This window comes from Thunnus albacares, chromosome 19 (assembly GCF_914725855.1).
Source record: "Thunnus albacares chromosome 19, fThuAlb1.1, whole genome shotgun sequence".
Classification (NCBI taxonomy): domain Eukaryota; kingdom Metazoa; phylum Chordata; class Actinopteri; order Scombriformes; family Scombridae; genus Thunnus; species Thunnus albacares.
In genome coordinates this window covers 5,476,228-5,492,838 of record NC_058124.1, presented here as the reverse complement: position 1 = coordinate 5,492,838, position 16,611 = coordinate 5,476,228, and the positions used below count along the sequence as shown (strand labels likewise).

General features: G+C 37.9%; 1 protein-coding gene and 1 long non-coding RNA gene across 2 annotated transcripts in view; both read right to left on the bottom strand.

Moving 5' to 3' along the window:
- Positions 1–331: 331 nt before the first annotated feature.
- kcnk9 (potassium channel, subfamily K, member 9) overlaps positions 332–16,611 on the bottom strand; it is a 38,744-nt gene continuing 22,464 nt past the window's right edge. Inside the window, exon 2 of the mRNA XM_044335886.1 lies at positions 332–1,215. Coding sequence (XP_044191821.1) covers positions 332–1,215 — 884 coding nt within the window. The remainder of the gene's footprint in view (positions 1,216–16,611) is intronic.
- On the bottom strand, positions 8,468–11,285 carry LOC122969872. Its single transcript, XR_006399105.1, has 3 exons — positions 10,937–11,285; positions 9,955–10,047; positions 8,468–9,432 (listed from the first exon to the last, which is right to left on the bottom strand). It is a non-coding gene; the product is annotated as an uncharacterized LOC122969872 (long non-coding RNA).

The following is a 16,611-nucleotide window of genomic DNA, read 5'->3' as shown; positions in this document are numbered from 1 at the left end:
AAAGTGTGCATCATTTGGTATGTAACCAAAGTTAATATATCAATTATGTTGTGTAAATCTGTAATAAGGAAGGTCTTGTGTGTGTGAGTGTTTTTTAATGGAGCGATCTCTTGAAAAAATAGACATCCATGCTTCATGCTTTGCATCCCATTGTGTCCACGCTTACTGCTCTGCGTAGTGTTCTTCTTCTGTTCCCAAGAATACTTTTTATATTACATATAACCAAAAAGGGAAAAAAGTGCTGAAATAAGATTTGGTAAGGAGCAGCATTGGAAATGTTTGACCTTGTGTATAAAAGATGGAAACTTATTTTTCCTGTGTGTGTTAGGGTTTAGATGGATTTCCTTCTCCTCATGAGCTGGTGATTGTCTGTGAAGCTGTGAAGGCCCGGAGACACTGAGCTGATGGGCGAAGGGAAGAAGCTGTTTTTCAAGGTGCTGGGCGAGATTTCCTCGATCCTATAGGAAACCGAGTGAAAGTACTGATTGGGGTTCAGCTGCGAGCTGAATGAGTTCTGATGGGAGAAGGCACAGCCCAGGCCTCCCATCCCTCCCCCAGAGCTGCCGAAGTCATGCGAGTGGTAGTGCATACAGGAGCAGACTGACTGCAAATCAGTCACTTCTGCCCGGTACGGTTCACGCCGCCGCCGGCCACGCTGCAGCGACTCATCCTGGATGTGGATGATCATGCTGTTCCGGTTGCCAGCGAGTGAGGCCCGTTCCTCTGCATCCCGCCGCTCGTCCTCGCTGTTCATAGTCAGGAAGCGGAGCACTACCAGGTTGAGGAATGCCCCGATGACTGTCAGGCCCACCAAGATGTACATGAAGCTAAAGGCCACATACAGGGGCTTCTTCTGGAGGGCCCTGTTCTTTTGGAGGGCCACAAAGTCCCCAAAGCCTATAGTTGTTAATGTGATGAAGCAGTAATAGTACGACTGGAAGAAGCTCCAGTCTTCATAATGCGAGAAGGCTGCGGCTCCAATGCACAGCGTGCCGATGCAGGAGAAGAATCCCACGGTCACCATGTTCTCCATGGACACGTCAGTGATGCTCATGCCGCAGCACTTCTTGATACGCTTCAGGAGGTACTTGACAAAAGTGTTCATCCTCTCGCCCAGACTTTGGAACATGACAAGAGTCAAAGGGATTCCCAGGACAGCATAAAACATGCAAAAGGCCTTCCCTGCATCGGTTCCTGGCGCTGCATGCCCATAGCCTGAGAAAAGAGCAGACAGACAGCATTAATTAGTGATGCAGGAACATTTCTGGATGCTTGTGAAGCAGCAATGGCGTCACAAACGCTACCCCGCCACTCAAAAAACCCCAGTTCAGCTTTTGTTTACAAACATGACCAAGCAAGAAATCTCTGAAAGAGTGCAAGTGCTGCCAAAAGGGGTATTGAATAGGTGCATGCCACAGAAATGTGTCTGCTCGTTAATCTTATTTGGGCTCAAAGATTATGGTGGGAGGGGCGTCCAGTTAGTGAGAAGTTTCCGGTGAGGTAGAGGAGTTTGGGGGAGGGATTGAAAAGGAGTGATGGGGGAGCCAGTGAAGCTTTTAGCTTAATTAAACTTTATCTTTAGACCACAAGCTGCTGACTCACACACAAACAGACTTTTCAAAATCAACCTGTAGGGCTAACAATAGGATTCATACCCAATATTGATTTAATTTTCAAATGCAGTATAAATGAACATGTGTGCTTTGCAGTAAAGTTAGTAAAGTTACTTCAGAGATACAGTATGAATGAAGCCTACTGCTGTTGAATATGCAGGGCTTAAAAAAAAGAGTTTTATTGATTAGCTCTGCTCCACCACAGCCCATAACTGTAGGTATTAAACACCAAAATCATAGCCAAGAAACACCCACCATCAGTTGGCATGTGTATCACTTCAGCAACTGCCTTCCAAATAGAGACATAATATTTTTGGTGTACTGCACGGCTATTTTTTTTTTTTTTTTTTTTTTAGATATGTCCTGAGCAAGTGCTGTGTTTTGCGCTCTCAAATATTGATTCTGTCTTTTCCCATATGGCTTTCCACCCACTTGAGCATGTGTTTAGTTGTGCATTTTAAAAAAATCTCAGCTCTGGCATTTTGATTTGCACAAGCAATGAGAGCAATGAGAATACTTGCATGTACAATTTGTGTTATTTCATCAGTGGAATTTAAATGAACATACCAGCACTGTAACAAACATTGCACGAAGTGTTCAGGCCAATTTTTTACTTTAAGCTTAAAGCTGCATTAATCCCATTTTTTTATAAACAAAGATGAATGTCAGAGCAGTCACTCCTAGAGATGAATCCTCAAATGATTACCACCAACTCTGCAGGTCTCCTCTCCTTTCAGCCTCTTTTAGTTCATTGTTTTGGTTTTCCCACAAGCAAACTCTACCCTCTTTCCCAGACACCTGTTTTCAGCAAACAAGATCTAATAAATCCATTGGACACTACCTGACCAGCACCAAACAGCAGACTGACAAAGTTACCATAATAGCTGGTGAGCATAGCGGAGCATTTAGCAGCTAAAAAGCCAGATATTTCCCTTGGGAGTTGGTGGAGACCAAAACAGAGCTAAAAGGAGAGTGAATGTTGGATTTACATTAATGAGTGAGAAAATATTTTTGTTTTTGTTTTGTTTTGTTTTTGTGGACAACAAAACAAAAAAGTATAGCTTATTAGCAAAGTCCACAGTACTGTATCTGGGTTAAAACTCTCCAGAGAGCTTGTTTCTTCTTGTTTAACTACAATTACATGATGCACACAGTAAAGTGTCATATTACACATGCCTTTTAGGTTAGCATTAGATCATCTTTATGATATGAAATGAAAGCAATGTGAACCAACATGATGATTATCCAGTTCAGCCCAGTTGTATGTACTGGAAAATAACAACTACAGATCATATCTAAGAGGCAACATTGATATATGTAATTGCCTATACAGAGCAAAATCTGGAGTAGAGATCAGACTCTGAAATGGAATTACAGTACAACTGGAAGTGGAAAAAATGCCCTTATCGTCATGACTAACAAGATTTTGATTTAATTTAAAATGTTAAGTTCACTAAACATATTTCCTCAAGTTTAGTCATCTTGTATCATCTTGTGTATCCTATTTGGCCTGTATAAACTTGATTCAATTTAAAAAGACAATGCTGGGATGCCCTGGTGGCCAAGGGATTTAATGCACTGACCAGGAACCACAACATCCCCAGTTCCAGTCTGGCCCCATCTGTCTTCCTTAATGTCCTGTCATCTCCCTTCTGTCAACTCTCTAACAAGGCATAAAATACCAAGAAAAGACATTGCAAAATGGTACTACATTTGTTGAGTGGAAGGTAGTTCTTTATTTACAGGTGGTAATGTCATTAACTACAAATCCCCTTTTAGTTTGCTGTATGTGTTTTATTTTTTCCTACCTTCTTTTCTTTGCCATTAGTTTCTATTTATCTCAGAGCACAGTTAAAAATAAACTAGATCAAGATGCACTTGTGGTTCAGTCTTGATCTTGGAAGTAGTAGTTATATAAAAAATATCTTCACTTAACTTCACTTTGCTGATGAAGACAGTAAAATGTGGGTGAAATCTATGGAAAGAGCCAGTAAGTGGACTCAAAATAACATTTATGCTACTTAGACAAAAAAGAATGGGATGGTAATGGAAAGTAGAAAATAGAATCTAAAATGCTGTGGCATGCTTTGGGAAATGGTAGGCACAAATGTTAAGTACAGGTGTTTTTAGATGTGCACTGGTATGGACCTTGAAGTTGGAGGCCTGTGCAGGAAGCTGAAGGATCAGCTGCAGGTCAGCAGCAGCTGGCTGTGTGCTGACTACAAATGAGCTGATTGAATTCCTTGAACACTAAGCAGCAACGTGCACATAATTTCCACATACGCACAATAGGAACGGCTTCAATCAACAACATGGATGACCTCATTAACAATATCTAAAACACACAAATCTTCATCGCTTTCTCGTACAACATGGAGAGGATATTAATGCGTTTTGTGGAAATAAGATAAGCCAATCCAGACATGATGCAAATCTGTATCTCATGGTTTTATCATGACACGTGGATATGAGCAATTCACAGAATCTGCCTCTTGAGTTTTCCCACAGAATAAATTCAAATTCATGTAAAGAGAAAAAATATTTAGGAATGTTCGCATACTGCCTGTAACCATGGTTAAAATCAGTTTGGTTCAAAGTAAACATCATGTGTAAAGATGCAGCAAACATGCTCATGGCATCCCAAAAGTGTTAGTCAATTATAATTACATCTCACGACAGATTTGTATTCTACCCAGCCATCTGTCTTCTTTGCTCCTTCCTGAAAATTAGCAAATTAATTGATATTGATTCTTATTGCTTAAATTTGTTCTCGCAGAATAATTAGGACATCATGAATTACAGTGACATCTGTGCAGAAATGACAACTTTCATTTAATTTGCGCTAAAACTCGTCTGTGCAGACAGATCATCACAAATCTTCTCCGCAGACAATCTTTCAACATTATGTTTTACATTCACGGCATTATGTCAAATAACAAATATTTCTGTTTGGACAACTCATTCAAGGTTTGTCTCAACAGCCTCTCCCAATTGCAATCAGACTCTAGTGTATTAGGTATTGATTTAAGAGCCAGCAACTGCAGAGTGACCACACTTGTATGTCCTACTCCTATTTGATTTGATATCCTATTTCTATGTTTAAAACTGGACACATTGAACAACAAAGTGTTAATGTGATGGTAGTTGATAGTATTGTGATCTTCAAAGTCAAGATCTGTAAGTCACGAAAGTAGTGTATTAAAGTAAAAAGGAAAAAAAAAAAGTGACAAAATCACTTTCACAGTGATGTCATCAGCTCAAGCTGTTTCACTTTCAGCTCAGACATTCATTAGCGTGCTTACATTTCCAAGGCAATAAATACAGGATGATTAACAAGGATTTACAGGGCCTCAGTGAGACCTGCAGACCGACAGAGCAGACAATAACTTGTAAAAGTAATAAACAGTGACATTTTCATATCAAATAATGTGCACTTTGCTGCCATCTATAATCGATTGATACAAGACAATAAGGTGATAAGTTCCTGAAAGCTTTTCAGTTTGCTTTTCTGTATGGAATCTCTTCTCTTCTCCTGCAAAGGATTTGACACATTAAATACACTTTTTTTTTTTTTTTAGCCACAAATAAGTAAACAAAAGAAAGAGGAAAAGAAGAAGAAAGAAGAAAAAGTCACAGATTATAACTTAAACTTTGCTATTTATTTTTTTCGAATAAGTCTCTTAAAGTATTTCTTTGATTTCTTTGATGGGATGTGTGCTTTTCTGCGGCAGTGCTGTGCTTTGTAATCTGTTTGTCCTGTTATAATGACTCTATTATCTGCTGTTGTCTTGGGAACAGACATATTTGCTCTGCCACACAGAGCCCTGCCATGCACAGGTGCTTTTGTGTTCATGTGTGCACAGGTGAAACGTGTGTTTGTGTACAGCACAGTGTGTAGTGCAGTGGAAAGAGAATAACACACTTTAATGAACGATAAAAGCACAAGAAAGACGCGTTCACTCAAACATTACATAATAAGACACATTTTGAAAATGGAGGGTTATGTTCTAGACATGGATGCAGGCATTTAGAGAGGGAAAAGAAAGATGTTCCATATTTTCAGTTCTCCAACAAGCTGCAGAAGGCAGGATTAGTATGTAAAAACACAGCAGTCTTATCAGCCAGAGGCACAAAGTGTGTCAGCAGTGGAGAAAAACACCACAATCCACTAGTTGAGATGCTGTAAATTTGCCTGGTTTGCCAAAATTCAAATCTGATGGGTACATGGATGCTCATAAAGTCTTTGAAAAATGTCTCCTATTGTAAATAGATTTTCCTTAAACACACATCATTTGGACTTTCTGTAGAAAATATTACTTTCAGTAGTTGTAGTAAAATAAACAATGTAATAATTGATTGCTTTAATGAAATATTGACTCATTATGTAATATCAGCTGTGGCTAAAACAATTAAATGTGTTGGCCATCTCAACATAAAAATGATAATGAGAGTCTAGATTTTCTGTGTATCTTACTTTGAGCTTCAAACTACAACATCTTAGGTCAGTCCTGCTTTCAATTTCTCTCACAGAATTTAGACTGAACATATTTTCTGTACCGCTGCCTGCACATCTGTTGAGTCACTCTTCAAATGTTTGAACAAACCAGAGTGGGAAGTGTGATAACACATCCACACAAAAGTGTCTCATGAAAATATGTTCAGTGTCATTTAAGGTAGGAGGGGGTAAAAACTGAACCTCAATACACTTTCATGTCACAATCTTTTCTACAGCTCTAGTTACTATAAAACAAGACCAAGAGTCTACAGCTTAACCAGTGGTTGTGTGAGACTGCTCTTAACAGTACAGCAGTAATTTAAGAAAAATGCTAATGTCAGCATCATATTCTGTACAGAGAGATATAAGTAACGAGGTGTGACATCATCCATTGGTTTGCGTTGCTGCTTATAGTTGGCGCAATCTTTTTTGTTTGGAGCCAGGACCTTCCAAATCAGGAGAGAATGCAGAAATAGAAAACGCCCTGATACCTTGGACTGAAGCAAACGCTAGCTTATTGGAAACGGAACGGTGCACGCTTGGGCTACTTTAGTTAAATTGTGAGGGCAGATTTCAAAATCAAGCAACATTAAACTTACAAAATATTGTGACAATAGTCCCACACAGTGCGAGTCCCAGAGCCGGGGAGAGCAGCAGACATACAAACTGTCAATCAAAGCTGTCAATCAATGCCTACATGGCAGACATCAAAGCTACTATAAGTCTTCAAATCTTATTGATGGAGCAATTATTTCCAAAATGACCACCGGCCCACTTATTAGAAGGCCTGAGTTTAGCTGTTGAGACCATAGTGACTTAGTATTTCTAGAGAGAAGTTGACATTTTTTGAATGGGTGTCAGTTGGAGCCAGCATCTAGTGGCCTTCGGTGCCATACACTTTGTACTGTCACATCAACTTCAGCCTTGAGTCATGGTAGTTGCTACTTGGTCAGAATGCTAACATGCTGATGTCTAGCAGATATGATTTTTACCTAATTCACAATCGTAGTTTAGCATGTTAACATGATAATATTTGCTACACAGCTATGACAGCTGAGACTGATGGGAATGTCACTTGTTTTTCAGTTATTTCATCATAAACCAAAGTACATGCAGAAGTTAGACGCCAAATGAAAATAATGTTTTGACAGGTGATTTTATTTTTTTTTTTTTTCATTTTTTGGTCAGGATCATTTTTCTAAGTGTTTGTTGTTGTAATACTTATTTTGGTCACAAGAGGCTGAAGTGCACCACTACCCCATGTTCTAAATAGGACTAAAAGCATTCATGTTTTCTTCCAGGTGAGTTGTAATTTCTCCATGCACTCTAAACACAAGCTACATATATTGTGTGTTAGCAAATTATGTAACATTACTGTTGTGTCTTTTTTTTTGGCTAGAAATGTAATTTAGTCAGTGCTACTTCACATTCTTTAACAGAAGGTCTGTTGATGTAAAACTGATGTAAAAACGTTTGTTGTTGTTAGCCATATGATCTCTATCCCACTGGATATCAATAGAATCAAACCATTTCAGATATCCAATCTGCTTCTTTGAAGAGATTGCATAATCTACTCAGGTTACCCTGACTGGCCCATCAGTCAGTTGTTAGTAGTTGTAAAGGATATCAGCTAGTTAGTCCACAAACAATTAATGAAAGTAGTTTGCAACAGTTTAGTTAATTTTAGTGGTTCAAAAACATCCACATCAATTGTGACAATTTATTCATCACCTGCTAGCACACATTAGCCAATGTTAATCTCCCATAGCAACCAATCACAATGGTCCCATGATTTTTTTTACATTTGAAAGCTGAAAAAACATTAACATTAATATTCCATAATAATCGTTTTTTCTGACTGAATTAACAACATTACACTAAGTCTGTACATTTGAATATTATTTATAATGAAACACTCTAAAAAAAAGCACATTTTCATTGTCTCAGTCTGAAAGCATCCAATAGCATCGTTATTGGTAGCATAAGACAACCTTCTTCTGGGTGAATCAGTTGTTAGAAAGCCTCATTTACAAAAGTACAGGCCATCTGGCAAACAGTTGTATCAATGTGTGATAAAAAAGTTTGGCACCTGCGGTTTCTATTGTTTGCCGCCAGTTTGCAACACAATTCTGTTTGTGGCATTTTTTTTTTTTTTTTTTTCACATTTCTCTGTAAAACACTTGTTGCCACATTCAGTTTAACAAAATATACATACAATGCTGATATTATAAGCACTTGCACTTCAACATCTAAGGTTTAGATTCTAAACATATATAATTATGTATAGTTTGATAAAAACAACAGACAAAATATGTATTATTATACATATTTATTAATTGATCATATTACACAAGCTTTTGTATGTCATTCAGCAAAATTTTGTAAAAATTTAAATTCAGCAATATTCAACATTTAACTTTTATAAAACAAAATGCAATATACAATTCATCAAACAAAGGTAAGAAACAAAACTAGGGATATTCAAGGGAAGTGGGAGCACTGCAGCATGGGAAAAAGAAAAAAAAAAAGTGGTGATGGTATGTGCTGCAAATTGAAAAATGCAAACAGATTTCTAATGACAAATATCTTCATATGACAAATTATTTGACCATGAGAATTAAGTTGGGCAACAGACATTTCAGATAAAATTGAACTCTTGTATTCTGAAAATATCCCTGTGTTAAGTCATGGGGTGTTAGGATTGTGAAGCACCAACCACCTACAGTGTTTCAAAATCAAAGGCACTCTTGCTTAGGATGAAGTGAAAAGGCCTGAAAGATGGATGAAGTAATGTACTATGGTTAATGCTCAAATGATTGGTAAAGTGGTATTATAAAACATACTTGCTTGATGTTTTACTTGCAATTAATTCTGGAGCAGTAAATAGACAATATATTAATGTATTAGTAATGTATTTGGGATATCTTAATCTTCTCTAAAATCAACTGTGAGGATGGATGGTAACCACAGACCTTGTGGCAGAAACCACTGGGTGATGCATGTATAAAAGCCAAACTGAGTAGAAACATTTTTTCTTTTAAATTAATGTCTTTTTAACAAAGTTTACTTAGATACTGATGATAGGAGTCTTCAGCTTATACGGATACATATGGAAGCAACTTGTCATTCAACATTGCATGCAGTGAAATTAATCAGGGTGTGTAAATGTCTGATTATGTCCTCCACAAATATAGGCACAACTCTGACACAATACTGAAAAGCTGGAAACTTGTCATGTCCTCATCTGATCAGGTTCAGGTACTTGGCCAACAACGGAACCTTCAGGTGCGCTCGAACCCTTGAGTTGTGCACACTGTATTTTTCCTAGAGATTTTATCAAGAGAAAGAATGATTCATTTAAATGAAAGGACTCCACTCCAATCAGCAATAATCTTATATCACATATCATGGCAAACAAAGGGAAGAGTCTAAAAGTACAAAACAAAAGGGAAGGGGAGAATCCACTACTTAAAGTGAGAAGTATAATTATACTGTATTGAGAGAGTGAGCTGAAATTGAGTCTTTTTAATGCACTGCACGTTGTACAATCATTACTGTGTTTCACATAAAAGTATTCATGAGGTGAGACTAACAACACACTCTTATTTTCTCTCTGAGCACTTTCATCTGCCAACAAAATCAAGTTCAGCTCACTGCTCCAATATGCTTGGATAGCTTGGGTCATACTTTATAACACTTTACCTACACACAACTGATCAGGTTTGAATTTCTCCCCAACAGTGTGTAAGTCTCATTCTATCCTCTGTGAAACAAGACAGCATCATTCAGAGTCATAGTTGCTGTTAAGTATTTTATTTATTATATAAATAAACAAAGCCTATTCACCTTATATGGCCTCCTCCTTCACCGACGTGGCTTACACCCCTAGGATGGAATTGTTGGACCCACAAGTCAAATGTTGGACTTCCCTCTGGAATACTAAACAAACAAAAATGAGCTGACTGGCCTCAAGGGTGATTTAGATCATTGGTTCTCAAAGTGGGGTCCGGGGACCCCTAGGGGTCCTCGAGGGCGTCCCCGTAAAAATGGGGAGTAGTTCAATTTTACTATTATTCTGTTCACTAGAAGTTAGCACAATGTATAAGAATGATTATTGTAATCAGAGGTTTCACTCTCGCTACGGTTATCTCCCCCACCTACAGTGTAGACGGTTATGGAATTTTCTACTAAATCATATCTACCAACTATCTCCTTAGATAGGGGTCTTCAAGATAAAAATCTTATCAAATGGGGGTCAGTTTGTTACATATCAATTTGGGGGTCCTTGACATGAAAAGGTTTGAAAACCAATTGTCTTAGTACCAATGGTTCAACTGTCAACTTGAAGGACTGATTAAGAATAAGCATCACACTACAATTGCAATATTCAATAACAAGCATCCAATTCTGTATCATAAATATGAATAATAACCATATTTATTTAAATCAAAATGTATCCAAAGTGCTTACTCTGTTTTGTATAGCTATCATTAAATGTACAAAATTATCCTATTTGCTTAGCAAGTGTCCAAATGTCCCACTCATAAGGGTTGAAGTGTCCCCGTTACAATGACTAATGTTACAATAAACTAACATTAGCTAATGCAGTCGACTTAACCTAGGTTGTAGCTATTGGTTAGCCATGAACAATATGTTTTTCACTCGCTAGCTAGCGGGCTAACACCTAATGTCAGTATAGCTAAAGCTAATGGCAGATTAGCACTGATTAAAATACATTTCTAGCCAAAAGAAAGACATGACAGTAATGTTACATAACTTGCTATCATACAATATTGTGTTTAGGGTGCATTGAGAAATTACAACTCACCTGGAAGAAAACTTGAATGCTTTTAGTCCTATTTATAACATGGGTAGTGGTGCATTTCAGCCTCTTGTGGATGAAATGAGTATTACAACAACAAACACAAAAAAATGTTTTTTCACCTGATAAAACTTTTTTTCAACTGTTTCACAGATGGAAAAAATTATGGAACTTTGTGGCACAAAGTCACAAACAGACTTAGAAAATTGATCTCTCATTTGTCTCTCAGGGCCTCAGTAGGGAACCCAAATGTGTACAAAATTGTACGCCAATCCATATATAGTCATCCTCTGGGCATCATGGATATGTCCACCAAATGTCATTGAAATCCATCCAATAGTGGTTGAGATTTTCAGTCTTGACCAAAGTAGTTGACCAACCAAAGTAGTGGACCAACCAAAGTGGGGGACCAACCAACCAACAGACTGACATTGCCATCCCTAGAGCTACAGCACTCTACAAAATGCATAGAAACTGCAGTTGTCTTTTTTTCAGCTATCACACAATAATTGAATAAATGTTCACTCTCCCTGTTGCTCTTCACAGTCATATCAATAGTGCCTCTAATATTTTACTCATTTATGAATATACCAAGACCACGCTCTCATCATAAACTGCATGACTCAACCCTTATTTGGCTCCAATCCACTCCACTACTATGACTTATTTTGAATGTCTGCCCACACCCACAATGTGAGCGCCACTAGTTTGTGTGAGTGAGTTTGAGTCATTGTTGCTCAAATTTAATTGACACAGCTGGCAGCCTAAATCTGACTATTATATCATTCTGTTATTGTATCATAAATAAATCATTTATCTCATCCTGGAAGGAAAAAAAACTTCTCACAGTCATAATGGCTTAATGAATTAACCAACAGCTGTGTATTTATAAACTGTTGGGAAGTCACATCTGACAATTAAAGCTGGAGATATCAGGTATCATCTAAATTGATCCTGTTGACAGCTCTCAGTCTCCTCCTTAGCTGCTGAGCTGACGTCATGTTATCTAACTATTGGTCTTTGAGAATAGCCAAAACACGCAATCCTTGCTAACTTTTTTTGGCATTTAACTCCCTAAAAAAAGCTTTTGCCAAGCGTACAGGCACCAGTTTGCAATAAATAACAACCAACAGTTTAATTTTGTAGTTTAGCTAACTAATCTAAAAATGAGAGGCCAGCTGGCAACATTGATTTAGCCCCTGATTTTATGTGGATAATTGGGCACGGGGAGGCTGTAGTGACAGGACATGTAATGTTTTATTAGGGTCATTGTTGCAATATGCGCTCTGGCTCAAACCCTGTTGACATATTATCACCTTGTGAAGCTAATATGGTGAATGTGTTAGCAAAGTAGCTACATATGGAGTTGTATTTCTGGTCATCTAGCAAAGTTAAGTCTAGTGTTCATTCTCCTTTTAACTCTAATTTGGCCTCCACTAGCTCCTGAGAACAATATCTAAATGCTCCACTATGTTCACAAGGTAGTTGCTATTTGTCCTCCTGGAACAGGTAGCGAAAAGTGGGTTTGTTACAGCATTTTTTGCTGAAAATAGCTTCCTGTTGCTGCTGAAAACAATGCTAATTAGAGTGGTCAGACTGAATAAAATGAGCTGAAAGACGCTAAAACGCTCCGTACAGCTGAAGAGAACTGCAGAGTTGGGTGATAATTTTCAGCGGGTTTGTTACTACAAGCAACATTTGACATTATGCCATTACACATAATCATTTGATCCATTGGTCATGAAAAAATATTGATCAAAAATATTTATTACTATAGCTTTAAAGGATCACTTCTATTTTATACCTTTTTATACTTTTGTATTTTTAATACATACATTTTAGAAAACAAAAATTGCAGCATCACACCTAAAATTAGAGCCTATTTTTTTTATTGAATAGAGATAGGAGAATAGTGTATAACACAACATTAAATAGAAACATAATTGACATCCACTTAACATTTGATCCTCTAAACACATCATTTTGTCACAGAGCACAGTAGAGTAGTCAATACCTCCCTTTGGTTTTCATTTATTTCCACTTGTTGCTGGTTATATAATATGTATCATCCATTATTCATGACACTATCAAGGTAGTCCCTCATTAGCACCCAGACACAGACTGGGTAGTAACTCTACAAGTGTCGAGCAGTTGCTTAAACCAATGCCTTTTGCTCGTTTGATCCGCAGGTTAATCTGCCTCGTATTTCAGGTGTCCCGGTGGCATTAATTGCTGCAGGCCATGGCATTTTAATGAAGGTCAAGAAGAACAGGGAGCAGAGAGGTGAGAACACCTTGTTCAGCTCTCTGCCTGAGTCTCCACCACGTCACCAACAAGAGCTTAATGTGACTGAGAAGTGGGAACACTATGGTTACCTATTACAGGCAGGGAACTTTCACTATCATGCTTTTTGAAACACTAAGTCTCCCCACAATTCCACTTTATTATGGTACCATAATGGTTATGGTCTTTTAGCTGGTAGTCGTCTTAACACTATTGTTAAGGGAAAAATGTCAAACATAAAATTCTACACCGACGGAGAGGCAATTCCACCGATATCAGAGATGCCTGCCAGCAGCTTAGAAAGATCACATTTACATTTTAAGTGTTTTGTCTAATGCTCTTATCCAGAGACTTACAATGAGTGCAGGATATAGACTATTGTAAAAAATAATGTAAAAAATACAGACAAAGAGCAGATTTAGCTTAAAGTAATCATCCAACATAGTTTCATAAATGAGTGTTTATATTCCTGTTCTCTGATAAATGTATTTAAAACAAAGCAACTAACTATAGCTTTTTGTTGTGAGGGGTAAAATCTTCCTGGAAAAATCCTCTGGCTCAGGAAGTGATGTCTCTTATGTCCTCAGTTTGTTTGAAACAAACAGAAGAATAAATAATTGATGTGAATTGCCACCATAGCTGAGCAGACAAAGAGTGCCGCATACAGTGCAGTAGTAAAGCTTAATCAACAAAACAGAGAAAAAGTTAAAGGAAAAAGAGTTTTCATCATTCATGTTCTCACAGTCCTACTTTGCTTTGTTTACTAGCTGTAAACTTCAACAAAAAATTTTCTGTACTAAGAACCTCTCCTTCCTGAAGTCAAATAGGTCATTTAGGTCTCATGGCTACTTTTTTCAAACACTAGTATTGATATTAATCTGACAGTTAATGATCGTTGACCACTTGAAGGCAGCAGAAATTAATCTGGCGTCCCTATTGGCAGTAATTAGCAGGACATCATTTGTCTATTTTACCAATCACTGGTAAAAAGAAATGCTGTTTTATAATGTGACAACACTATGGTTAAGGTCTGGTTAGGTTTAGGCACAAAAACAACTTGGTTAAGTTTAAGGAAAGATCATATTTTGGGTTAAGTTAGTACACAGTCAGTTTTTTTGACCATTTCTCTGAAAACATCTGCCTGCTGTGGCTGAAAATGACTATGAGAGCGGTGAAAGGGAACTAAAACAGTAGATTTGTGTGTTGAAACTAAAACAATGAGCTAAAAGATGCTTAAACATTCTGTAGAGCTGAGGAGATTTGCAGAGTTAGGAGTGAATTCTTAGTGGATTTATCACCACAAGCATCCCCCTTTAACATTACACATAGTCGTTTGATTCACTGTTAATGTAAAAATATCAGTTTTAAGGTTAGAAAAACATCATGTTGGTTGTGTCAACATTTTTGTGTCAAGGTCACACATTTTGTTGACCCAACCACCCTGAACTACACCTTTAAACCTTTTGCAGTGCTACCTCTTTCATGCTGCATCTACTTTTTGCTGCTTAGAGAAGAAAGGAGTCACTGTCACAACCAGAGGAGGACACATGTAAGGGAAAAATCTCCATTTGTTAATTCTACCTCAAACTCCTTTCCCCTTTCTTCATTCAATTTCAGATTTTCTGGCCCTAGTTACTAGTAAATACAACAATGTGCTGCACACCCACATAGGCATTCAAAAAATTTTGTAAAACCTGCAACAAATCAGTCATTTTAGGTATGCAAGTCAAACACCGGGAAGGACAGACCCCATTATTCAAGCAGACTAATATTACTCGCTGAACTGCTGTTGTGCTCCATCACATCTGCATTCATATTTACACATTTCCTGTCAGGGACTGAAGTTCTCAAGGTCACTGCATAAGCAAGTGTTGGACTGCCTGCATCGGCAATTAAGGCTAAATAAACAAGAATGAATTCTGTACATGGAGGGTCATATTGTTTTTAGTGTGTCTAGCAGAAAATGTGAAACCAGCTGGCTTAAAAAATACGACAGGACTCCTGCAAAGTCAATTTACAACAACAATATAGGGACAGTCTAGGCTCACATTTGTAGGCCCTTAGTTATGTTTTCTTGGGGAGACAGTATACTAGAAAGGCGTCTGAACTACAGGCTGAGCAGAGAAGCTGGTAATCTTCAGTACTGCCTGTGGAAGATGCTATTGCTCCTCAGAGAATTTGAGAATCCTTAAATCTTGCGGTAAAGGATATGTATGCTAGATATGTAATCCATCTCATGAGTAGTCCTATTATGTCTATCCTGAATGTAATTCTCTCAATGACACTTATTCCATGAATGGTTATACTCTTATTTTATAAGACAGGCTCCACACATGAGTATGCTCCCTGTTGAATCCAGGCAGCAGTGCAGGATTCAGCGGGAAGCGCAATAAGCAAGCCCCTAAGGCTATAAAGAACAGAAGCCAACAGACACATGTCACTGAGATATGGGGGGATACACAGAGAATGCACAAGGCAAGAGATGTCATAACCAAGTATGATAATGAGCCGGTGTGGCAGAGGGAGAATCATTTGAAACAGCAGTGTGTGACAGGCAGAAGTAACAAGCAGAAGTAAGGCTTATCCAGCTTCAGTGTCATCATGGGTGAGAGTGACAGCTTGTCAGACTTTAAAAAGTGTCCTGTTGTCTTAGCAGAACACGACTGGTGACCACATAGTAAACATTTGCAGATCAAAACACGTAAAACTGGGCAACATTTTGTACATATATATATATTGTTTCAACACCATTTCAATTACAGTATTTCAATGTGAACATTTAAATCTGCTCCTATCAATATTTTTATATTAGTCATGGATTGAAATGTCTAACTGATGCTGACGATCCTCTGCTGCTTTTTTAAATCAGAGTCTAAACTGATTGTAAGCCTTTCTGCTCATTGTTTTGGTTTTCTCCAACTTTACTGTTTTGGTTCTTCCTCACCATCCTCATCAACAAGTTCCCAGCAGCAGGCAGCTGTTTCCAGTGAAAAAGCTCTGATGAACCCACCGCACTGCTGAGCACCAGACAAAGTCACCTTAGCAGACAGACAAAGTTTGCAAGTGGCTGGTGAACGTAGTGGAGCATTTAGCAGCTAAAGAGCCAGATATCTCCCTCAGGAGTTGATGGAGTCCAAAACAGCTAAAAGGAGAGTCGATGTTGGACTTATAATATAACAAGACTCCGAATGAATGATAATGTTTCTCCATGTCTGCTGGATGTGTAAATTAGCAACTGTCTGCAACAAGTTTGCCATCAACTTCAAAAGATGATTGTATGTCAGTGTTTACAGTTTGTTAACTGAAGTGGCCAAAAAAATCAGTAATTTCAGGTTTAATTTCAGCGCTATTACAGGCTGAATCACATACAGACTATGAGCTCAACCATTTTACCCATG